Source organism: Ctenocephalides felis, unplaced genomic scaffold (genome assembly GCF_003426905.1).
Source record: "Ctenocephalides felis isolate EL2017-DRISC unplaced genomic scaffold, ASM342690v1 CF-g0.4_SCAFFOLD_03570, whole genome shotgun sequence".
NCBI classification, from domain to species: domain Eukaryota; kingdom Metazoa; phylum Arthropoda; class Insecta; order Siphonaptera; family Pulicidae; genus Ctenocephalides; species Ctenocephalides felis.
The window spans coordinates 28,594,608-28,620,246 of record NW_020539724.1 but is presented as its reverse complement, the minus strand read 5'-3'; the positions used below and the strand labels follow the sequence as shown (position 1 = coordinate 28,620,246).

Genomic DNA, 25,639 nt, shown 5'->3' with positions numbered 1-25,639 from the left:
AAAAAATTGGAACAATTTTTTTTTCAAAATTAATTATTTTGTTAAAACAATCAGAAAGTTCTTTGAATCATTCAAATTGGACGCTTAGTTTCCTCAAGAACTACCATTTTTTGCACATTTAGCTCTGTATCTCCGAAACCGCTGAACCTGCCTTTGCCATAAACTAATCACCACTTCTCCCCGTCACTACAAATTGAATGTTTTTTGGATAATTGAAATTGGATGCTCCGTTCTCTCTAAAAAACTTAATTTTTATTTTCTGCACCCTTTGCTCTTTATCTCCGTAACTGCTGGACCTGCTTTTGCCAAAAACTAATCAGCACATCTCCCTATCGATAGGAATCGAATGTTTTTTGAACCATTCAAATCGGTTGATCCGTGCGCTCGAAAACGTGGACGAAAAATTGTATCCATACATATATACACACACACACACATCCATTTTTTCTGAAGTATACCAAAATGTTCAGAAACCTTCAAAACGTCCAGAAATGTAAAAATTTTCGATTTCGATTTTTGGACGATTACAATAACTTACCCTACGGGAAGTTAAAAAATGGCATTTTGATCAAGATACATTTTCTACTACTCGACTTCGTTTTTCTGTATAACAGAAACCATTTGAAAATAACAAAATTAATTTTCAATAAATAAGTAAACTACCTATTTGCAGATTGGACTATATATTAATATCAAAAATACATATCATTGCTAATCAGGAAATGAAAATAATTTATTTAAGACACATTTTCTAGCACCTTGCTTTAGCAGGTCATTATTTAAATATTTCAGACTGATAATTATAAAACTCTTTTTCTTAGAATTTAACTTAAATTATTTTAAACCTATTTTTTGAAATAAATACATTATTCAGTAATGCATATTTAAACCCAATTATTAATTATTAAAAGTTTTCAAAATACCCTATATTGAAAAATCTATTTTGATGAAAATAAATATCCTACTTAATCCATAAATAGAAATTAATCCTAAAATACTTTAAGATTTATGCTATTTCAAATTATAGCACAAATATTATAAATAGATATATTACATAATATGATACCTTTTCATATTAATTTTTAACTTTAAATTTCTAAACAAATATATACATAAATTTACCCTGATACCCAAGGTATTGTAATTTTTCCTATGAGTCAAAAATACTTATTATACATTAACTATGCTTTTAAATATTAATCAGTATATTTCAATTAAAAGCAGATTTTGAAAATATCATTTTTTACTTCATATTTAGTTTTATTATCTTAAAGCACTAGAGAATATGTAATTAATAAATTTGGTTTATATGTAACTTTTTTATCAAATTTATATAATATCATATTTTTGGTTTTGTTTAACAATGCAGTATTTTAATATGCAATGAAAACCGTTTGTTTTAATTAAATATTATTTAAATTTAGTATTATTTAAGTCACAACCAACAACCAAGCCGTAATTGTACTTCTAAATGTAAGAGCTAAATCCTAAGTTTCTTTGAATATAAAAATATTTCCTCTTTACATAGCTCTCAATAAAATATCATACATCAAATATTACACAATTATCTCAAAAAGTTGTAATTTACATAGTTATCTTGAATATCTGAGTAGAATGTTCTTTTATAATTGAAATCTACATAAAGTTAAAATTATCTTCACATTTAACAAAGAAATATTAATATACTATATATATATATATATATATATATATATATATACTCATATAATTAAAAAAAGATGTTTTTGCTTCACGCAAATTATCTGCGTAACAGTATTAATTTTTAATCTGTATATTTTGCTTGATTTACATATTTTAAAAATATATTACTTACAAACTATATTCGTAGTGCCAATTTGGTTTCCAAATACGATCATTTACATATTCTCTACAGTACATTTTTATAAAATCATTATCTAATATATTATTTAAAACCAATTTTCAAATAAAAATAGAAAATTTGCATTGGTGTAATTTAAAAGGCAATCCATCCGCACTCCCTAATGTTGGCAAATTCTGGCATAATAATATATTTCTAGATGTCTAATTCTCAATTTTAATAATAAAAGCCACATTTTCAAAGTTTAACATATTTATTTTAATGATGAATTACCAATTCAAGATTTAGTATAAAAAAATACTTTCATTATTCTTGAATTCAATTATCATTTCAGTTCTGCAGCCCCATAATTTTGGAATGTATTTTCTTTACACGAAATTTGTGCAACCTTCAAATGTTAATTGGAATTAGTTAATTTCGTTTCAGGTTTTCTGTAGTTAATCTTCGATATCGTTGTCTATTCTTGATGATCGAATGCCTGTTTTGCCAGTCCATGGGTAGATATCGGGGCAAGGTTGGCACGTTCGCATATATCTCACTCCAGATTTATGCCAGAGGTTGCAAACCTTTGGGTTGTTACACCGTTTTGGACGATTCTGGAAAATTAAAATTAATTTAATTTAAGTTTAACAAGTGGTGCATGGTATCGTGCCTTAAGGCAAATTGCTAGAACTTCTCGTACAAGAATTACATATTCGTGTAAAAAACAGTAATTAATAAATGTTGATCAATAGCAAATAACGATTGTTTTAAACATTTTCAAATAGATAATTTTAAACACTATATATTTTATCATTCATAAAATATAGAGTGACAATCTTATCGCTCAAAACACTTGAAAAAGTTTACATTAGCAAGAAATGTTTCTTACGATTAGAATAACGCATTTGAAATAAGTACATTTTGAAACTGAATTGTTAGAAATATTACATAATATTCTTCATTCTAACTCCGCTTCATTGGGTTTTGTTCATTTACTTTTCAGGCAAACATATACAAACGCCATAGTCCAATTTATAAGCTCTTATGCTTTGTTCATAAATTTGAATAATGAATGTTTGTTGTTGTACAGCATTTATAATAATATATTTGAAAACATTTGATATTTTTCGATTACTTTATTACGGACCCTTAAGACATGATGCCATACACCACTAGAGTCAGTGTTTTAATTAACATAGTAGAACAAATAATGCCTAAAAATTGCAAAAGCTATGTGTTTATACATATATAACTATATAATAAATATTTTCGCATTTAAGAATGGTTTCGGGCGCATCGCGCACTGCTTCGCGTCCGAACGAACTGCATGCATTTGCAGGACTATTAGCGTTACGCGCGGGTGTACTGGCTCCGGTTTTTTCAATTTTCCAATGTGTTCCACCAAATTGATTTAAACAATATTTTCAGTACTAAAATAAAAAACAATGGGCTTTCGAATAGCGCTAATTAGAAGGTGGTCTAACTAAACGCACTACCGGAAAACATCAATTGAAAATTTATTTTATCTTTTTCAGCTAACAATAAATGATTATTTGGCATCGATTATTCTACATAATGTGGAATAAGCCAATATGAATAGAACCACGTAAATGTTTTTTTGATATCTTTTATGGTTACGCCAAAAAGTGAGTTTGAAAAAAGGGGCCACTTTCACATATTTTCAATGATATCTCGGCCATAAGGTGAGATACGAAGTTGAAAATTAGTATATCGGTTTTTATGAAATAGACCTATGAAATGACGTATAAATTATTTAAATACCAGGGTGGGGCCGATTCTGTATGGCAAAGCGCTCATACCCTTTAGAATTCACATTTGAAGTATTATAAAACTTTGTATATTTTTGAAAGTTTTGAAAATTTTTTTTCTGAAAATTTTTGAATTAGCTTGAACCGTACAAGTAAACTTAAAAAATTAACAACCTTAGTACAGAACCTAACAAAATTGTAATAAAATTAGTACTTATTTTTAAAAACTCTATCAAATATCTGATAATTTTTGAAAACTATATCAAATATCTGATAATTTGATGTGCATATGTCTTGTGATCATATTTGGCCTTTTTTTTACTTTTTTATCTGTATCTTCAAAACAGCTAACCCTGCATTACCAAATATTTCATCAGATCTTCATTCCGTCAGTACAAGTAAAATGTTTTTTGAATAATTCAAATCGGGTACTCCGTTCTCTCAAAAACTGATTTACCATTTTTGGCACTTTTTTCCCCATATATTTGAAACAACTGGACCTGTCTTTACCAAAAACTAACCAGCACGTCTTCTCATCAATAGAAATCGAATGTTTTTTGAATCATTCAAATCGGTTGATTCGTGCGCCCGAAAACGTGGACGAAAATTTTATCCAAACATATTCACTCATTCACACACACACACGCACACACACTTACATAGATTTTTTCGGAGGTATTGTTCAGAAACCTTCAAAACGTGAATATATGCAAAAAAATTCATTTTGGATTTTTTTGCGATTACTATAACTTACTCTACGGGAAGTTAAAAAGATCAAAGAAAAACTAATGGTGCATGGCATCGCGCCTTAAGGCAAACTGCTGGAACTTCTCGTACCGTAATGAAATATTCGAAGAATATTAAATGTTTTCCAATAAATTATCATAAATTTAAATTTTCTTATTTACTTATAAGTTTATTTACATTCATTATTCGTATTTTACAGATGATATATAAAAGCTTATAAATTGGGCAACATTTATACCTGTTTACATGAAAACTTAATGAAGCGGGGTTAGAATGAAGGACTTTATCTCATATTTTGAAGAATTATATAAACTGTATTGTAAAGTTAAAATTAAGTATGTGAAGTACATGAAAAAGTTTCAGAATTTAAGCTAGAATTGAAATTAAAGTCCAAATTATTTTTGATATTGAAATTTAAAAAGAATTGAAAATGTTTTTGCCTTACTACATTAACCGTTTCTTCACAAGCAGAATATTTTTTGAATCATTGGAATCGGATCCTCTGTTCTCTCAAAAACTACTGTTATTTAACTTTTTAACACCTTATCTCTGAAATAGCTGGACCTGTCTCTGCCAAAAAATAAGATTTTTTCAAGAAAACGGCTACAAAAGTCATTATAGCACTTGTGTACGTCCGTAATATTTTATGAAGTTTTTCAAGACGATGATCGTTATCGTTATAAAAAGTTTCATCAAAACCGCCAAAAAATTTCAACAATGAGTTGCGAAAAAACGGCTTGTCGATCTTTACTTTAATTAATTAGCTTGATTCCAAAACAATTGTAAAGTCGATTCAGGATTATTGGCTAAAGTGGACGAAAAATCTTGCACTTTTCTGCTGATTATAAAAAAACGGCAGATCGCCGCGCAAACGTCGAGTTACAAACAAATCAACGAGTATCGAGTTACATCGAATGACTTTTCAAATTTTGAAATCGGTTTAGCTGTTTTTGAGCGAAAATCGGCACACATACACACACATACTTTTTCCAGATTTGTCCTCGTATACTTTAGAATAACTAGAAAACAAACAATTTGCAAATCGGATTTTCTGGAAAAAACATTAACTTCTTCTTCTGAATGTTAAAAAAGTCTATTTAATTTTTGATAAAATTTTATACGCCATTTTAGAAATTGTGTAATAATGTGTATTCAGTGCGTTCCAAATTCATCTTACTTTACAAACTATTTTTGAAGTAAAACTTCTTTAGGCGCGACTAGGTAGTAAATCAGTGAAAATGCAACGGAAATCCGTTACGGCACTAGTGATTCGTCATTGGCTATCGATGTTATCGTTCTATACAGGTCGATTGTGGCTTGTCGTCGTGTCGCGTGTAAAGAGATCTTTTGTTGTATATTATTGAAAATACTATTCTGTTATTTTTTGGATGAAAGTACTTCTGTAACTTATTCCGATACAGCAACTACATCATGTTAATTACAAAATGTGTCTGTATTGAATAACAACCATCTCATGTCAACGTGATAAATATTGATCCCTTGCAAGAGTCAAATGAAGTATTACAACATTTGTTTGAAAATGCATGAAAATTTTTGTATCTGAAAGGTTAATTTGATGAATCTTTTTTTTCCTGTAGATTTCTATGTAAAGTTTCATTTGGAAGAATCTCGAACTTTGATTTTTCAGATGATAAAATAAATTTAACGAAGAATAATTCTCAATCCCTTTCATGAGAAATTTAAACAATTCGACTGAATTTATATCTCACGCTACAGTAATCTCGAACCATTCATATCAGATTCGGAGTATGATAGTAATTGTTTGAAAATAATATTACTAATAAACAATATTTTAAATTCTTAAATGAAGAATTTATTTTTGACCTAATTGTCATCTCGTACAATAGCAAAAAAGTTTTTTACTTCAATTGCGCGTGTACCTTACGCGCACTCTTTCATTTTATCAAAATACAATTATCAGAAAATACATTGTTGCAAATAAGAAGCAATTTAATTCATATTGTTTACACAAAATAAATATTGAGACTATTTGGAACTTACGCTATAGTCACATTTGAAAGGTTCAAAGTCGTGCATTCTGGATAGTGGAGTCGGGTCTCTTATCCATTGTAGTGCCTGCCAATTTGTCACCAGGTAAACGTCCGGCATCTGTATCAGTTCGTCCAGGAACTGGATAAATCCTTCTTTGTGATGAGGTTGAGTGAACCACGCCGCGTGATAGAATAAACCGAATGGTGCCCTGAATAAAATAGATGAAGTAGTCAAATTAGTCAAAAAACTTTATAAAAATAATTGGAAAGAAATTAGTTTAATTAAATGTTCATATTCATATAAAAATAAAATAAATAATTTATGGGGTAGGTAAAACAAAACGTATCTCGAATTGTTTATTGTTTATTACAAATGGTACAACAGCTATCGATAAAACTGATTTAACTCATCAGTATCAAAATTTTGGTCTCGTTTTATAGTTCGTGATGCTTAATATTACATTATATTTAATATTTAAGTTGAAAAATTATAATATATAGGATAAGGTTGCTTAAGGGGTTAAGGGGACTTGGAGGCACGGAAAAATGAGAATTTTCAATATTTTTTTTTGTTATTAAATGATGTTTTTTTACAAAAATATTAATACGGTATTATTATACAATGTTTTGACTTGAAGTAACAAAAATTTCAGAAAAAATAATTTAATATTCTCAAAGTTATAGCTGTTTTTGTTGACCCTGTTTCAAAAAACGGTCCTGGCGGTGACCATCATAACTCCTTAGAGATTCATCTAAAATCAATCAAATAAAAAAAAATAGTTTTATAAATAGATAATCCTGGGCTTGATCGAAGGTTTTCTTTTTTTTGCAAAAATTAACAAAATGGCAGCATCAGAAAAAAATCTAGATTTTTGGGTAAAAAATTAACAGTTAATCTTAAACAATTGAAATTTTTGAAAAAATAAAAATATTCGATCAGGACCCAATTTTTTATGTATTGTAAAAGCTGTAGAAATTTCATTAAAATTTACTAAGCGGTTTTTGATTTACAGTGGTCACCGATTCAAAAAACATAGTTTTGAGAAAAACGCGTTTAAAATTTCACATTAAATTTACGTACAGAAATTCGAATTATTGAATTACTTAAACCGAGTTATCTATTTCTGGGCCATATAATAGTTTATCAGTCATTGTGCAAGTTTTCAAAATTTCCATTTGCTGTTGCCTACGAAGCATTCTGGCCTCCAAAGTGTTCTCGTTGGCGCGCTGATCTGCCACTTTCACACGTGCAGCATCCAATTTTTCAGCATACCAATGGGAATTAAACCCACAATTAGGTCCTAGGGTATCCATAATTAATAATAATGATTATGTATATGCATTTAGCAATTTGTACGATAGTAGAACTAGTATTCACGGGTTTTAGGCATATTTTTTACACTAGTTGGATAAAGCTTTTAATTTGTTCTGATTATGGATTCAATCTTGAATTACACATCTTGAAAGTAAATTATCATTGCTGAGATCGTCGTAAATCGGTTTAATAGCTTTTAAAACATCAGGAGGTGAGAGAAAATAATCTTGAGTATCAGTATCGAGCTCTCCAATTGCGTCAACGCGCGGGTAAGAGTCCAATAACTCAAAAAGTAATCAGCGGATCAACTTGAAATTTTCAGAGAACATTTTCAAGATATTACACTTAATGAAAATGCAAAAAAAAATAAAAAATGATTTTTCAAAAATTCCAAGTACTTCTAACTCCTCAAGTCATACCATAGTCTAAGTCATATGCCAAATATATTTTTCACTTAATTAAAAATTATCTCATTTAGAACTGTTAAATTGAACAATTTAGTTGCTAAGAAACGGTTTAGATTTGGGATACACTCCGAGTTTTTTGTGAAGTTTCTACTAACACTTTTGAAAAGCTAGAAGCTTTTTATAGAAAAAATATGTTTGGCAGAATTTGTTTATAATATGTCAGTTTTAATTTTAATTTTTGAAGACAACGTAGCAGAAGATTTTTATGATTAACATGAATAATTAGTGGATAAATACAATAGTCTAAAGTTTTTTCTAGAAATATCTGAAGTAACCGATTAAGACTGTTATGTGTCTCACGAATTCCATCTCCAGACACTTTAAAATTTTATAAGTACATTCGTTTCCTTTAACTAATCGTAACTAATAAATGGAGAAAAGTTGATTTAATTCTATATAGTTTTTATCAGTAGGTTCCTGCGACTTGGGCTATAGATGGTACGTGTAAGCAATTAAGTAGCAAAAGCAAATTTTTGAAAAACGTATATATACGTATTTACACTGAACAAGACAACATGCCCGGGAGTACATTTTTATTACCAAGCAATTACAAGCACTGAAAGTGTCAAATACCTAGGCATGCGTTTAGATCGCAGGCTGACGTAGAAGAACCATATTCGAGAAAAATTAAATACTAAATAAATTTGAACCGCTGAACTATATTGGCTTCTGAGGCGCAAGTCAATTCTATGCATTGACAATAAACTTAGTAATGAAACCAATATGGACTAATGGCATAGAATTGTGGGGCTGCGCAAACAAATCCAACATAGTGCTAATGCAACGTGCCCAATCGAAACTATTGAGACAGATTAGAGATGCTCCGTGGTTTGTTAGTAATAAAACCTTACATGACGACCTTCATATTGAATTTATAAACAGAATTATACAAATCAACAGTGTCAAACATTTTAATAAACTAGAACATCATACAAACTCTATAATCACTCAGCTTCTTGAGGCACCAACTTCAAGAAGACTGAAGAAGAATCTGCCCAAAGATAATATGGAGGACCCTTAGAACTATTATAACTTTATGTAAACAGAATAGTAGAATCACTTATTGAAGTGATTCTCTAAATATCAATATAATATTTATCAGATTAATCTATATGTGTGCTTGAAAGTGTGCGATTGAATGACATAAGCCAAATAGCTCATAGAATTGTTATGTATTTTGATTGCTGTTGAAAATAAAATTAATATATATATATATATATATATATATATATATATATATATGTATACGTATTTTAATAAAAAAATCAATTTTAATTAATGTCAACTATCAGTTAAATAAACACTATTTTTTCTCAAAAAAATTAATTAAACTATAAAATATAGCATTATTTCTTTAGAGGGCACGACACCTTTATCTTATAACTGACACCTTTATCTTATAACTAACTATTAGTATTGACTTGGCACAAATTGTCTTGACTTTTCACAGAAATTCAGGAAATTTGATTTTTTATAGTATCAATAGAATTTATTTAGAATCATCTAAATATAATTAAATAGAATTAAATAAATCTCTCCAAATTTTACAAAATATTTCACAATTGGTGTTTAATTTAATTACATTCAATTACATTTAGGATAGTAATAAATACCATTGTATAAGAATGTTAATTATTACCTATTTGTGGTGTAATGTCTTTCAAAATTTTTCCTGAGTACTTTGACGACTCCTTCACTTGTGGGTGGGTTACTGCATGCATCACCCATGGAACATCTTCCACCATTTAAGTCTTGCCACATCACCATTGGTACTTCCCAAACTCCTAGAAACAAATATATTTTTAAAAATACTACCTCATATTAACTACTTTAAAATGATTTATATTTGGATGGACTATTTAGAAACTAGATACGTTTTAGTCAATTTTTCAATTTATTTTATTTTGTAACTGAAAGGGTTTACGTTATTGAACTTTTTCAGTTGCAAACCCGTTAATAAATGTACTTCCTGCCCACAAAATTTGTATAAAACACTAGATAACCCGACAGAAGTTGTCCTGTACCCATATCTACAATTCAAACGTTTCAACTTTTTTTTATCCTATACTTTTTAATATCCTACTTGATGCCCTATCTTTGTGATTCATTCATAGTCTTAGCATAAGCAATTTCTTAGCATAAGAAATTCAGAAAACTTACAACATAATTGCTTCAATAATTTAGTCTATAATTTTCATAATCTTGTACGATATACTAGTTGCTTCTTGGCAATTATTATTTCTAAGTATAATTTTCTTATTAATAATTTAACAAACATCATTGTTTATGTTCAAATCTTAGGTAAATTAATATGTAAAATCTAGTTTATATTCCTTATCCAATGCCATACGAATGAATTTTTGACACATGAAACAAAATTCTAAATCATTTTTTATATATGTTGAAATTATTTTGTATAGTTAAATAATTTAGTAAAGTAACATGCATAAGTTTAAATAATGTATATGCAAAACATACGGTTGACTGTATCTGATATTATTTTAATTTATGGCACATCTTAGCTGCCTTTTGACAATAATGATGTAGACATTACATTTTTTTGTATTATCTAGGCTTATAATTTCAGTTAAATTCAAATTTAAAGTAAATTTCTAGCAGATGACTGTCCAAATGTTTTCAATGTCAAACAATGGTGAGTGATTTTTTTTAATTTTTGCCAATTATTACTATAGTTTTATCGTTCATTAAATATTAAAAATTTCTTTTGACAAAGTCTAAAAAGAGGTATCAAAATCCAAATAACCGTTTAGGAGTAGTATCAAATCACACATCCGTGAAGAAGAATTTCATATATAAGATAAAAAGGATTATTACAATAGGGTAGGGCGGGGCTAGTTGAGCAAATTTTTACTTAAACGGATGTAGCTCCTCAATGAAAAGTCTCAATAAATTGCTATAGGGCTTAATGGATTTGTTGTTTATCGCTTAACAAAAGTATTAATACTAGTTTTTGGTAATAAGTAAAATTTAAAAGCTACAGCTGTTTAAATGCAAAAAGTCAAGTATGCTCAATGTACCCCATAAGTGGGGCAAGTTGAGCACTAAAAAAGTATAATTAAATTATAGGTTCAATGTCGATTAGTGATAAAATAAAATAAGTTTTTAATAACCAGTTCTATATTTATAGTCTTTATGGACAGAGAAAACAAAACTTATAGTAATTAGCATTGAATAATTAACGATTAATTAACCTAGGAATTATTTTACCATTATATTCAGTATTTTTGTTTAAAATCATTATTTCTTTATATCATTAGTCATAGACTTAGCTTAAATCTTAAAAATAATAATTAATTTCTGGAAGTTAATGGTAATTGTCTTAGTGACAGAACAAGTATAGCAACTATGCTTAACTAGCCCCAACTCGGAATTTCAAAATAAAAGTGAGTTTATAAAAAAACCGTGAGATTTATACCCAGAATCTCTGTGCATATTAAAAGTACTATAATTATATGGAAGAATAAAATTTACCTGGTTAAAAATAAATAACATTTGACTAAACTAGACGAAAACTCGTGATGAATGACTTGTTTACTTTTTGGTCTCAAAATAAACAAAACGCCCGTGAGCCTCACTCATTTGTCCAGCGGCTACTAGCAATCGCGGGATGTCTATTTCTCCCAAATCTCTATCTTTCCGCCATATAATGCCTAAACCGACGGTGAATAGTTTTCGAGATATTTCGATTGCTCAACTTGCCCCTATGCTCAACTAGCCCCGCCCTACCCTACTCATTGAATGACATAGAAAATTAATTTGTCAGGCCTTTCATAGAAGAATCATTCGATATCTTTCGAAAGTTCTTTAATTCGTGAAAATGAATATTGAAGTCATAGCTATGTATATGTTTTTCTTATATATATATATAATATAATTTTTTCAAATTCTTGGCCAAATATTGCTTTACACCATAAACGTACCTGGGTAACTTCTGGTGGGACATGGTGGTATCATACAATCATGGAATATTTTATAATCCAATGTATACGGCCAACTTGGGGGTCTGTTTTCGTAAACCGGCATACTTGAATCATAGGTAAAGTTTTGATCGTATAACATCTTATACATTTTATTCCCTCCAACCGATAAGAATGGTGCGCGCATTCCTGGTGAATATTAAAAAAAGTTAGTTATGTGTGCATAAAAATACATAAAACATTTTTGATAAACAAACCGATTTGTAAACAAAACGTTTACAAAATATCACTATCATTATTACTAAATTATCTTTAATTTATGAGTTTTAAATTTCTATTTTAAAATCTTAATTTCAGAGGTATCTCTATTTCAAAAGCGCTTTATATAATCTACCATAACTTTTATATTTATTTTAAGTTGATCTACCGATGATATTGAACGACTCAATAAATCAAAATGGATTATTTACGTAATTATTATTTATGTAATTTAGCACTCATCTGCAAATTATGAAAAACCGTCTGGGCCAATAATCGCGCAAAACTAACCTATGCATTCACTCATTGAATTTCATGGATTTTCAAAATCTTTGTTGCCATTTTTTAGCCTTTTTGGCTATGAAATTAATAAATTGGATTTTATTTGTTTTTAAATATTTTTTATATCTTTTTCTTATTACCGTGCGCTCAATATAAAACGTATGCAATATAATCTGATATATTTGGTACAGTAATTAACTACCACAATTCTCTTCAATCTTTTACAATTTTTCAAGTTTATATAAATTTTATATCTGTATGAACTATAGTACTCGACCAAGATTTGATATGAAAATCTCTGTATCGCTCGCTACAGATAATTATAGTTTCTCAATTTAAAATATTTGCATAGATTTTTAAATGCGTTTATGTTTTAAAAAATTGAGATATATACCTCGTACATCCTCCAATCTCACTCCACCATAAGCCGCCAAAATTTCTCGTTGTCCGGCAACTTCTCTCGCCCACTTTCGTTGCGAAAATTGTTCTCCAAAACTATGACTATTATAAATAAAATAAAAGAATTAGTGGCACATAGACGCAAATAATGGTATAAACAAATATATTTCAAAAAACTCCATGAAATATAAAAATATAATAAACATGCGTAAATTGCTTTTGGTTATCGGTATTGCTAAAATACTTTATATATTTTATACTTTCTAACGTACTTATTTTCTCCACAAATGGTTGAAAACTAGAATCAAAAATATTTTTTCGAACGTGGCTCAATATTTGTTTGTAGACATTTTTATTTCCATAATACATTGAAAATTGGAATTTTATATTATAAAATTGTATTTTACATTGCTATTTTTTTTAGCAAAAACAATTTTTAAATGCAAGACTAACATTTTGAGTGTTTTTAAATAAAATTATAAAAATATTCAATAGAGCACGAAAAACTCAAATTTTTAATATAAGAAAAAATTACGCGTGCTAACAATAGATCGTTAAAAAAATGGTACAATTTGGTAGAAATAGGATTTAAATTATTATTAAATATTTTAAATAATATAGACTAGAATACTATTCAGACAATTTTGAGAGTATTTTATCAATATTATTAATGAATGGGGTCTGAAGTCCTTTCCAATCACACTTTAAAACCACTTCCAAATATTGTTATTATATATGGTTAAATAACAATATATATTTTAAAAATAATTAGTATATCAATATAACTACAGTTACCAATGCAATAAACCAATAAATAAAAATACCAGTATTTATATACTGTTAATCATCTGTTAGTAATAATAATCTACATCCATATTAATAAAATTAATGATTAAATAAAAAGCTGCAGTATGAATGTCCATCTCATAATAGTACCTAAATTAATAGTAAAGAATTGTATGTTCAATTATATAAGTTTTGCTTCAACAATTTACTATAAATTTTATTAATGAATAAAAAGATTGAAAGTTGCACTGAAGATCTTTGGAGTACTAAAAATTCTGCTGGACAAATTTGTTCAGCAAATCATCTTCTAATTTAACAAAAAAAATAAATAAAGAACAACCTTCTAATTTCTATACATTAATACTCCAAAACGTGAATAAATAAAATATATCAGACTACCTTGATAAACTAATACAATTATGTAAATAAAATTATTTACTTAGATAATGTATGCCCTGTTTGAAAATCGTCAAAATTGGGCGAATGATAAATATGAACATCCGTCAAATTTTATTTGGTTTTGCAACCATCCTACTTTTCTTACAATTATTAAGCAGGGGTTTCTAATGAAATAAATTAGGTAAGCAATTTAGATATTAATATAATGCTTTTACTCACAAAACTAAAAAAAAGACTCGATTAAATTCTAAGATGTATCATGCAAGAACCGAAATTCTAATTTGAATATAAAGAAGTTAATCTATAAATTACACATTACTTATTACTCATCATGTGCTATTACTACTAGTGTTGTGTTGTACTTTCTAAATGAAGCTACATTTGGCTACATTTTTCTTTTAACTTACGAGACGGTATGAGAGGCCATCTCATGGCCATCGACATACAAATTCTGCACTTGAGAATAATCAGTCCATTCGTGGGAAACGTAAAATGTAGCAGTTATTGGACATCCATTCGGATTCTTTCGTCCTTTTTCAAAAAGATCCTGGTACAGGACTTTGTTCAAGTCGTTCACAGAGTCGTCAAATGTCAACATGACAATTTGGGGAACTTGGTCTACAGGAATGTCTCCTGAATTGTCAAAACACAGGAAAAAGGACATTGGTTTGGTGTCGAACATATAATGGATGATGGATAGGATATGGTATTGCAAAACCAATAAAAAATTGTAAGAGGAAAGAATTCACAATTGTCAGGTCAGTCCATTATTCCAAGTTGCCAAATTGATGTTTGTCCAAGTAATTGTGGTCAGCAAAGAGATGAAAAAAACATAAAACACATAAACATTAGTTTTAGCAAATAAATGTAATAAATTAAAAAAATATATAAATGCCAATAATAAATATTCTCTGGAACATTTGACGGAGACACCTGTTACAAAGCAAAAAATTGAATTGGTTAAAATGATATCCACATAAGGTCTTCAAATTATGTGGTTGTGATGTAATGTTTATTAATATGAAATTATATTAATTGAATATTATTTAGATGAATTTTAAACCATTGGTGTGTTAATTTTGAACATACTGTATTAGAGATAATATCCTTGCATAAGATTTGTTTTTTCAAAAATATCAAAATGAAATCTTTAACTATGACAGCCAATGGCAAATTATCTGTAAAAGTACCTGCAAAATTTATTAGATTTACTATATTTTCAATTTCAAAAATTATTTGAATTTTGCAAGTAGTTCAGTTCTTACAAAAACGTATTTTATAAAATAGTAACTTACGTATTTTATAAAATAATAACTTTAAAAGTATTTTTGAATTTCAGTTTTTAATATATAATATTATATTCTCAGAATTCTAAGAGTTTAATGAAATTTTAGTTGTGTCATATTATCAACTCGTAAAAAAGGTATTAATATAGTTTTCTCGATCCTGATTTAATTATTATTTTTTAATCACGACTCCTCAAATTATATCTCAATTTTATCGAAGATTTTGAGTTGAAACAAATTATTGTTTATTTGTTTAAGGGATCCCATCATTGCAAGCAGATCTGATTGTTCACAAAATTAATATAACAAAATGATTCAATTGAAAGAATATGTAAAGAGCTTATCAGTTTGTACTTGTACTTTAATTTTATATTATTATACTTATTAAAATATTTGAGAGTAATGTCAGTTTTCTACAAAATAAAATATCACTATTTATATCGTTTTATCATAGACCTTACACTACATGGACTGCTAGTGGAGCGCAAAATAAGTGTACAAAGATATAAAAAGAGCGACGTCACTTAGTGAGCGAGCATTGCCGACAATCGTGAAACACTCCCAATTAATTAAATGTCATAGGTCATATGTCACGTGTTTAACCTAAAAGTAAATATTCTATGTTCGATTAAATTCTATATTATACATCATAATATAATATGACATTTAATCAATCGGGATTGATTGAGTGTTTACGATTGTCGGCAGCGCTCGTTCACTAAGTGACGTTACAGTCTCCTTCTATCTTTTGACACTTTATAAGTTGGAAGCATATGATGACTAGCATGTACTCCATGTAGTGTAATGTCTATATCTTTTATTCAATTAATAGTACTCCGAAAACTAAGTTTAACTTGTCATTTATAACTGTCACTGTAGTTCATTGTTTGTTCAGATCTTTTTGTTACCAGATCCTTATAGTTATGAAAGTTTGTGAGATTGAATCCTACTTATTATGAATATTATCTCTAAATGTGATATTGCTATTAAAATAATTAAAATTATAAAAACAATTTCCATCAAGCGACCTGTAAAACCCAAAAGATATAATAAATAATTACGATATAGTGTGCGAAGCCATCTCATGGCCATCAGCATAAAGATTTTGCACTTGAGAATAATCTGTCCATTCATGTGAAACATAAAATGTTGCTGTAATTGGACAGCCATTTGGGTTCTTACGACCCTTTTCGAAGAGGTCCTCATAAATGGCTGAGTTGAGATCGTTGATAGCATCATCAAATGTCAATAAGACAATTTGTGGTGTCTCTTTTGCTGATATATTGCCTATTTTAAAATTTTGGTTAATACTTATGCTGGAAAATGGAATGGTTGTCATCTTTTTCAAATACCAACCAAGTTGAAAATATGTATCTGATGAGAAAATTTTAGTTAACATATATGATTCATAATTTTATTAAGTGAAAATTTAAAAAATTACTATCTTAGAGATACATAATTTTACTTGGATTAATTTCATATTAAATAATAAATAATTAGATGTACAAAATAAATTATCTAGTCCGATACCCATCACCACTTTTGACACATTTATAAATTTCGAAATCTATTTGACTCTAATTATAAGAAATATTTTATATTTTCAATTATAAGCTGCTATTAGAGACAGTAAGTGTTGTTGGCCAGAAATACAAATTTAGAATAAACACAGTTTTAAATATGGGTATTTTTTGAGCATCTGCTTAAATAAAAAATTCAAGGTATATTTGAAATCAGCGTACAGTTTTAAGTAGATTTTAAAAAAAAAGTTGGAAGAAAAAAACAAAAGTGCCATTTTGTTTTGTAATCATCTTGTTGTCCATTAAAGATAATTGTGTTTGAATTTTACTGAAAAACTTATCGACCAAAGGACAAATCTTTAAACTTACGTTTCTCGTATTTTTAAAAGTCAAACAATTAGAAATATTTGGCAACATCATCAAATTAATTAATTTTCAAATTTGGGATGTTCCTATCAAATAAATCAACATGATTATCAACTTACACCAAAAGAATAGTTTTTGATTTATTTAAATTGTAAAATATTCAGTTTTTCGAAAATGTCTAAACCAGAAAGATTTTTGTGTTATAAAAATTAGACACCATGTTATACAAGTATTTTAATCTAACATTTCATATATTTTCTTCTTATTGGTGCTATGGGACAAACATTAGAGCTATGGGATTTCAACCAAAATTCTCTGGTTTGACAGCCTAATGTCAAGCAATAGTGACATCAGTTTTCACTTGGAAATATAGATAGCAATAAGTTTCCAAGTAAAAATAGCTCTTGTACGGCATTGCTGCATCGATAAAAAATTCATCAGTATTACTGATATTGTAATAAAAAAATTCATCACATTGCGATAGGCAACTGTTTGGGTTATCATCCATAAATCTACACTAGTTAGTTAAGTCTAATTATCAGAACATTCAATTCTGGGTTTAATAAAACAAAAAATATTTATTTCGAATAAATTTCGAATTTTTTTGTAATTGTGGATTCCAAATAGAATCCAACCTTTATCAATTTTATGTGAAAGTTAAATACGATCAAGAACCACAGTTTACCTGGTATATCTTTTCCACCGCAACTGCAGTCGGGAATTAAGCAAACATCCGCTCGGCATTTTGCGGCTGGTTTGTCTGGTGTGGGAACTGGGTATATCGCTGGTGGTCTTGATGGTGGATAACGGTAAATATCCACAAATTGTTGAGCTTGCGCAATGATTGAAGTAGATGGTTTCAACGTCGGCCTAGATCCACGACTAAATGTAAAACAACAATATTTATTCCAAAAAGAACAACAAAATCAATGAATAAAGTCATAACTAGTTTACAGCTTAATAAAATCGTGATGATTAACTTAAATAAAAAAAAACATATTATTTAAACTTATGTTTAATCAAATTGTTAAAGAAAAGATGTTTTAAAAATAAATTAACATTTCGTGTCAAAAATAATGATCAGAAAGGCAACAACTTCATTTTATAATGATTTGAACTGAATAAATGAACATTTTAAATTATTACGTCACTCAATAAGTCCGAGTGATAACACATAGATAATGTAGCTTTGTAATCATCGATATAAATTGTAGGAAACAACAAATTTAAAAAGATATATGTCAAAATTTCATGACAATCCGACGATAAGTTTACAAATTACAGAGGATCAAGTGACGATACTTATGAGTTTTTCGAAACCATGAATTCAAAGCAATTTCGTGGGTTGATTTATCATTGCTTTTTGATAGGTATGAATACAATTACTGCCAAAGTATCGCTCGATAAGTATTATGTGGACTGTGCCAAATCGAGGCAATTGGTGAAGAAGTGGTTTGCTGATTTTAATCGTGGCCATACAAACACTGACGATGCTGAACGCTCTGGAAGGCCAACTGAGGTGGTTACACCGGAAAATATAAAAATGTCCACCGAATCGTTTTGGAAAACCGAAAAGTAAAATTGTCTTAGATAGCAGACACCTTAAAGATATCGACAGAATGTATTGGACATATCGTTCCTAAATATTTGAAAAGGAAAAACCTCGGTGCTTAATGGATGCCGCGCGAACTCACATTTGACCAAAAGCATAACAAGTTGATGATTCGTAAGAGTATTTGGAGCTAGTTGATCAAAATAAAGCTGAATTTTTGCATCAATATGTCACCACAGGCATCAATATGTCTGCCGAGTAGGCCAGGCACGAAGGCGAGAAAAAATGCAAACAATCAGCTGGCTTAATTATGGCGTCAGTTTTTGCGATTTGCAAGGAATGATCTTCAATACTATCTGAAGAAAGACAGGCTATTAACAGTGACTACTGTATAACGTCATTAAAACATTTGGAGATCATAATCGGAAAAACGGCGCCATTTGAAAAGGAAAACTTTGCAGCTTCATCGGGACAACGCACCAAGTCACAAAACCGTGAAAATAGTGGCATAAAAACATGAATTGGGCTCCGAATTGTTTTTTCACTCACTATATTCTCTAGATCTGTTCCCTAGCGACCACATCCTCTTCTCAGATCTCAAAAAGATGCTCGCTCTGAAAGAATTTTTGCCAAATGATGAGAATATTTTGTGGCTAAGTACAAATCGTACTACAAAAATGTTTTCAAAAAGTTTGAATCTCGCTACAATCGGCACATAGTCTTCGAAGAAAACTATATTGAATAAAAAAAAAATTTTGCCAAAAAAGGGGTTTTCTTAGTTATCCTACGGACTTATTGAGTAAAGTGTAGTTATCAATTTTTTTATAATTTAAATATAATAAAATTTTAATTTGAACAAGATTTTGTGATAGTAAAACCTTAAGAACTGCAAAATTATATACAATTTATACGAGACAAATCGAAATTTTGAAGACCTTTTATCGACGGAAGTATTTTCCACAGGAGTGATACTGCTGTATGGTACCGCAGGCCGCCAACAACATATTTTAGGTTTTTTCAATCATTATCAATAAAAATATATTTAGAAATAAAAAAATATACTTCTAAGAAACCACAACAAAAAATTAGAAGTCCCATTGGATTAACTCAGAATAATGGATCTCGGAGCAATAGACGATACACTGAATGTCGTCTAAAGACGACACTTGCACACACAGATAGGTATGTGGTTGTCGTCTTTAGGCGCCGCTTGTACCGAAAGGGTTAAAAAGCTTGGAATGATATTAAAATAATTACCCAATAAGACTTACTTTGGTGGTGTGCCTCTGTTTATATTATTGTTGTTTGGAGTGATTGAAGTTTCGATTAAATCTCCTGTAGTGTAATGAGCATTGCCTCTACCTCTTGTTCTGTTGACATTGCAAATGTTATTATATATAAACACAAATATTTAAAATGAATACTAGTAAGTAAGTTATGATTACTACAAGGCGTGTGTGTATGTGAATCAGTATTATTGAAAATTAACACAGAATGAAATACATGTAGATATGATAATGATGGTATTATGAAATTTTAAATTAACTAATTACATGCATGTTTATAATATATCGACAAGATGAGAATTCAAATTTGCATTATATGAAAGTGTAAAAAAAATTGAGTGACTTTTTTTAACTAAAAATATCTAATATATCAAATAAAAATACAATACGATTCCTTAACCATGGTTATACTATTTATCGTAGTTGATAAAATATTTCAGAGATATTACTTGTACAGAGATAAATCACCTAAAATATGTACGTATCATATGCAGTAAGCTCAAAATTTGGTCTAATTAAAAAAAATCTTTGCGATATATGTATATGCATGTCTGTATTTACATAAGTACCAAAATAAAATTTTATAAATGCAGTTAAAAAGCGTTCATGCATAAAATATTAGTCATATTTTATCGAAGATGGAAATTTAAAGCAAGTCAATCTAGGATAATACATATATATATATATATATATATATATATATATATATATATATATATATATATATATATATATATATACATGTATGTAAATACGCAATCTAATAGACAGATGAAAACAATACACAGAAATAAAAACTAAATATCACATAAGTTTAGATGTACAACAATGTTGGAAAAATTAATGGAAATTATTTAGGAATAGGCTTTTGTGTAAGTGTGTTTTTTATAAATTCTATAAAAGTGCATAGTTGTTTTGTGAAACACAATTTAACAAAACATATTATTTCATAAGTAATAAGATGTTTTAGGTTTGTTTTCAGTATAATGTCATACTAAGTAAATATCTCTATTTTGAGTCTAACATGCATCAAATTTATCATATGACTCTAAGTGTATTCAACAATAGTTCAAAAAAATTATTATAGATTTTCTGATTTTACTCAGTATGCCATTCATTATACAGTAGTTTGTTAGAAATTATTTACCTATATAGATAGTAAAAATGAAATTCCTCGCAAAACTAGAATTGAAAGTTTACTTTCATCAAACTAATCATACATCATTATTTTTATAATCTAATATTCTAAATAGCAAATCGAAAATACTATCATTTTACTATTTAAGAATCATACATTCATACTCTTCTCAAACCAAATTATATGCTTCAAAATTAATTGAATTTTGGTTTCTGTAATTGTGGTTTATGTTTATGATGAAGCTACATTAATATCATTTGATACTATTTGTAATGCCGAAAGATCAATTAATTAATGCAACAAAATTTGGAATAACAAGGCGAATTTTCGAAGTTTCTTCTGTAAATTTTGTCAGTTTGTTTGTACCTAGGTGTTGCAGAACTAACAGCAATAACTTCATTGCATCGTGTACTAGCGTTATCCTTGGAACATCTGATGGGTTCCTTGCTATGATTTTGATCTCGATTTCTGCTGTTGATCATCTGTCTGATATCGGCGTTCACTCTGGAGGCTCGAGATGGAATTGCTGGTATCAATACCGGTTTTTGATTTAAGGTCTTTAGGATACCTAAGTCTGTGTCTACGTCATAAACCTTCTGGTCGTCTTTTGATACTTGTTGGTTATAATTAGTAATATTTTGTTGTACATAAGTGGCTATCAAGTCTTTTGGTTGTTGTTCGAGATTAGTCTGGTTCTCGTATATATAAAGTTTAGTATGGTCTAAATAAATTGTCGGTGTTGGTTCATGGTTTTGTTCTAAGTACAACCCCGTTTGGTTTAATGCTCCTGGTGAATATATTTTATCTTCTTGTTGCAAATTATCGGTTTCCGTTTCTGAATTTATTTGTACCTTATTGGTATTAGTAATTTTAGGCCTCAAATATATTTTAGTATGATCTTTATACCTTGGATTTTCTTCTCTAATTATAACTTCCGTACTTGGCTCATCAAAGTTTAGTTGATCGATATATGCTTTAATTTCATCAAATTCTTTATGTTCTGTTTCTGTTTCCTCTTCAAGATCTAGCTTTGCGGGCTTTTCCAATTTATCGTCAAAATTGTTTTTGCTTGTAATAAAGCCTGATTTTGTTGGTACACTATGAAACTTCTGCCTATCATTCTGTATAAATTTGTAATTAATTGGTATTTCTGTAGCCTTTGCAGTGGTTCTTTCAATAACATCCTGCTCGCTTGAGTCTTCAGTTGGGCTTGGTCGCAATTTACCTAAAATATTTTTATCCCTTTGGGAATTGATTTTACTTTTCACAAAATCTGTACGAAGTTTTATAATAGAACCCTCATTAAATGTACTTGCCTGATCTCGTCTAAATATAGGTTCAGTTCGCCTGTAACCAGATTTTGAATCGCTACCACCAAATTTTGGGCGACCTAGATTTGCATGATGTCTGCTGGCATGTGTAAGATCACTTCTAATTTGTTCATACTCCATTTTAAAGCGTTCTTCATCTGTCATCGGTCGTTTAGTTGTATGATGTCTGCTATTATGTTTTGCTCTGGTGTTATCTATTTTTGTAGAATTTGTTATATTTATGGGTTTTTGGTCGTTGACGTGTGGCCTAAAAGTCGTTATGGTAGCTTTTATATTTTGTTCATTGTTAATTTCTGATTGATATTTAGTAGTCGCTTTTATTGGGATTTCTGTTGCACTTTCAGTTTGTGACCGTGAAACTAAATCTTTTTCACTAGGAACTTCAACTGTGGCTCTAAATTTTTGTTTATAGGGTGGATGAGTAGAAATATGAGGAGATGCTGTGGATGATTCATAGTTTTCCAAAAAATATTTATGTTTAATGTAACCTCTATTATTTATATTAAAGTGGACATTACCGCTGTTCTTATTTTCATTACCATCGCCTCTTTCCTTACTATTCTTATTAATTAAAATCCCTCCAGGTATTTCGTAAATTAGTTTATTTTCTGGTGTACTCGTAATAGAGTTTTCTGTGCTAGAAGTTGGTGTTTCAGTTGTGAAATGTGCCGTCAATTTTGAATTTTTAGGAGAAAATGAAAAACGAGATTTGAATGGCGGTTCTCTCCAAATTTCTTCTGTTGTTGCGCTGTGATCTTTGATTGGAAGAGAATAACGCCCTCTTAACTGTCCAGGAAAATCTTCAATTGCGGGTTCATTTGCAGGAGGTAGAGGCGATTTTTGCTTTAATATAATTTGCTGTTGAGTTTTTGTTCCTAAAACCAAATCTTTGTCATCAAAGTTGTTAGCTTCTGACGTTAAAATAAATTTGATATTTGGTCTAAAAGTTGTTGGTATATCTATAGGAGTATCATCGAAATGATGTTTAGGTTCATCTAAAACCAATCCTTTAGTAATGCTTTCTATGTCACTTACGAAACCAAAACTTTTATCGTCGAATGTGGTTCTAATTGTTTCTAAACTTTTGTATGGCGATACTGTTGTTCGTTGAACATCTCTTGTTTTATTCAACACTTCTTTGAATGCTCTTCTAGAGTTTACAAGAAGTGTTGAATCGGTTACAAAATTTTTTTGGTTTTGTTTATTGCCATCATTTGAAAATGGTTTCTCATCAAATAAAAATGGCTTTCTACGCAATTGTGTGATTGATTCTGATTCTTGACTATCTCTAACTATTTCACCGCTACCCTTTTTAGTCATGAAAGGTGCAGGTTGCCTCACGATTGGCCGCGGTTTGGAGCGACTGACTGGACTATTGGTACTTACAGCGTGTTTGTTATTTGATATCGAATTCTTAACATTCGGGCGAACTCTAGAACTTTTTTCTGGCTCGGTATTTGGATTTTGATTAACCATATTCGCAAGAGTTGAAGTTTCAATTACTTTTTCGATAGATGGATTTTGGGTAGATGTATCAAAGTGATAATTATTTCTAAATGTTGTCCTCACCAAGGATTCGGAATTTTTGTCAGCAATCGGAAGAGATCTTGTTGTAGTTTGTGTGGGTTGTGTAGTTGATTGAATATTTATCTCTTGAAGTCGATTACTTGTGAATCTACTAGGTGAAATAGTTGATGAAATAAGATTACGAAAATCTGTCCATGGATTTTTAGTAACATGAGATAAGATTGCATCATTGTCTAAACTAGCTTTTAATGGTTCAGTAGTAGATAAAACTATTTGTCTGAAATGCTTCGGCTGAACAAAATAATTATCTTGAGCTTGTGCACCTTGATTTGAATTTGGTTCAATTACAACATTTCGGACATTGTTATTTTTTGTTTTTTCTATATTAACAATTGCTGATTCTGTGTTTTCTTCGGTAGTAGTCGTCAGATATGCGTTCCTATGATATATTGGTTCAATTCTTAACTTTGTTTTAGTATTATAAATTTCAGTGGAAATTTCATCTTGTTTCAAATCAACATTTTCTGTTGTTTGTGTAACATGAAAATCACTATTATAACTGTAATAATTTAAAGGTTTTCGAGTAACATTGATGTTCTGATTGTTATTGTGAGAAGTAAATGCTCTTACTGTAGTAGTTTCTGGAAGGTTGAATGAAGAAAACCTATTTAAAACCTTTGGGATTTGTATTGAATCTTGTTTTGAATTATCATTTTGTTGATTGATATTATTATCATTTGTAATCTGAACTGACCCAATGCTCGTCTGTTTGTGTGTCGTGTCAAAGTTTGAAATTTGTGGGTAATTTTCGCGTTGTTGCTGTAGTGTTGAAAATGGTTTACTGTTAGTATTTAAGTCATGTACTGTTTGGTGTGTTGAAATAGCAGACTTTTGACCATCAATTTGGGTATCAGTGACATATGAAGATACCTGCCCCCGACGTTGTTGCAAAGAATTAATTCGTGTATTATTTTGAGCAACATCGGAGACTTTAGAAGATTCAGAAAGTTTTCTCTGAATATCTTCTTCCTGTTTATTATAATTTACATCCAAATCATGGCCAAATTGTCTATTATTATTTTGCGGTGTATTTCTAAAGGAAGAAGGATAATTTAAAGCAACATTTTGGGGAATTTTAGGATTTATTTCTGAATTGTTTTCATTTGGTGACGTCTCTGAACCGGATCTGTTCCAATGATAAAAAAGAAAAAATGAAGTTTTAAATTACATTTTAAATATAAATGAAGATATACAATAATTATTTTTGGTTATATATCTAACTACAAAATTTTCGAAATGTTGAATATTTTATTTTATTTATCAGAATGTGTCAAAAATATATATGCTTATTTATATGTTTATAAATGTTTACAATATTTATATTTTTAAATGTAGCGTTTGTTTTATATTAGTATGACTTTTTAGACCATTAATCAAAT

At 29.2% G+C, this 25,639-nt stretch overlaps 1 protein-coding gene across 1 annotated transcript in view; it reads right to left on the bottom strand.

Moving 5' to 3' along the window:
- Nucleotides 1–2,190: 2,190 nt before the first annotated feature.
- The window catches only part of LOC113383720, a 60,561-nt gene continuing 37,112 nt past the window's right edge, over nucleotides 2,191–25,639 (bottom strand). Inside the window, exons 13-20 of the mRNA XM_026621969.1 lie at nucleotides 20,190–20,288; nucleotides 18,052–18,248; nucleotides 16,542–16,767; nucleotides 13,005–13,111; nucleotides 12,074–12,259; nucleotides 9,772–9,916; nucleotides 6,361–6,559; nucleotides 2,191–2,436 (exon numbers count right to left, since the gene is read on the bottom strand). Coding sequence (XP_026477754.1) covers nucleotides 2,278–2,436; nucleotides 6,361–6,559; nucleotides 9,772–9,916; nucleotides 12,074–12,259; nucleotides 13,005–13,111; nucleotides 16,542–16,767; nucleotides 18,052–18,248; nucleotides 20,190–20,288 — 1,318 coding nt within the window. The 3' untranslated portion in view covers nucleotides 2,191–2,277. The remainder of the gene's footprint in view (nucleotides 2,437–6,360; nucleotides 6,560–9,771; nucleotides 9,917–12,073; nucleotides 12,260–13,004; nucleotides 13,112–16,541; nucleotides 16,768–18,051; nucleotides 18,249–20,189; nucleotides 20,289–25,639) is intronic.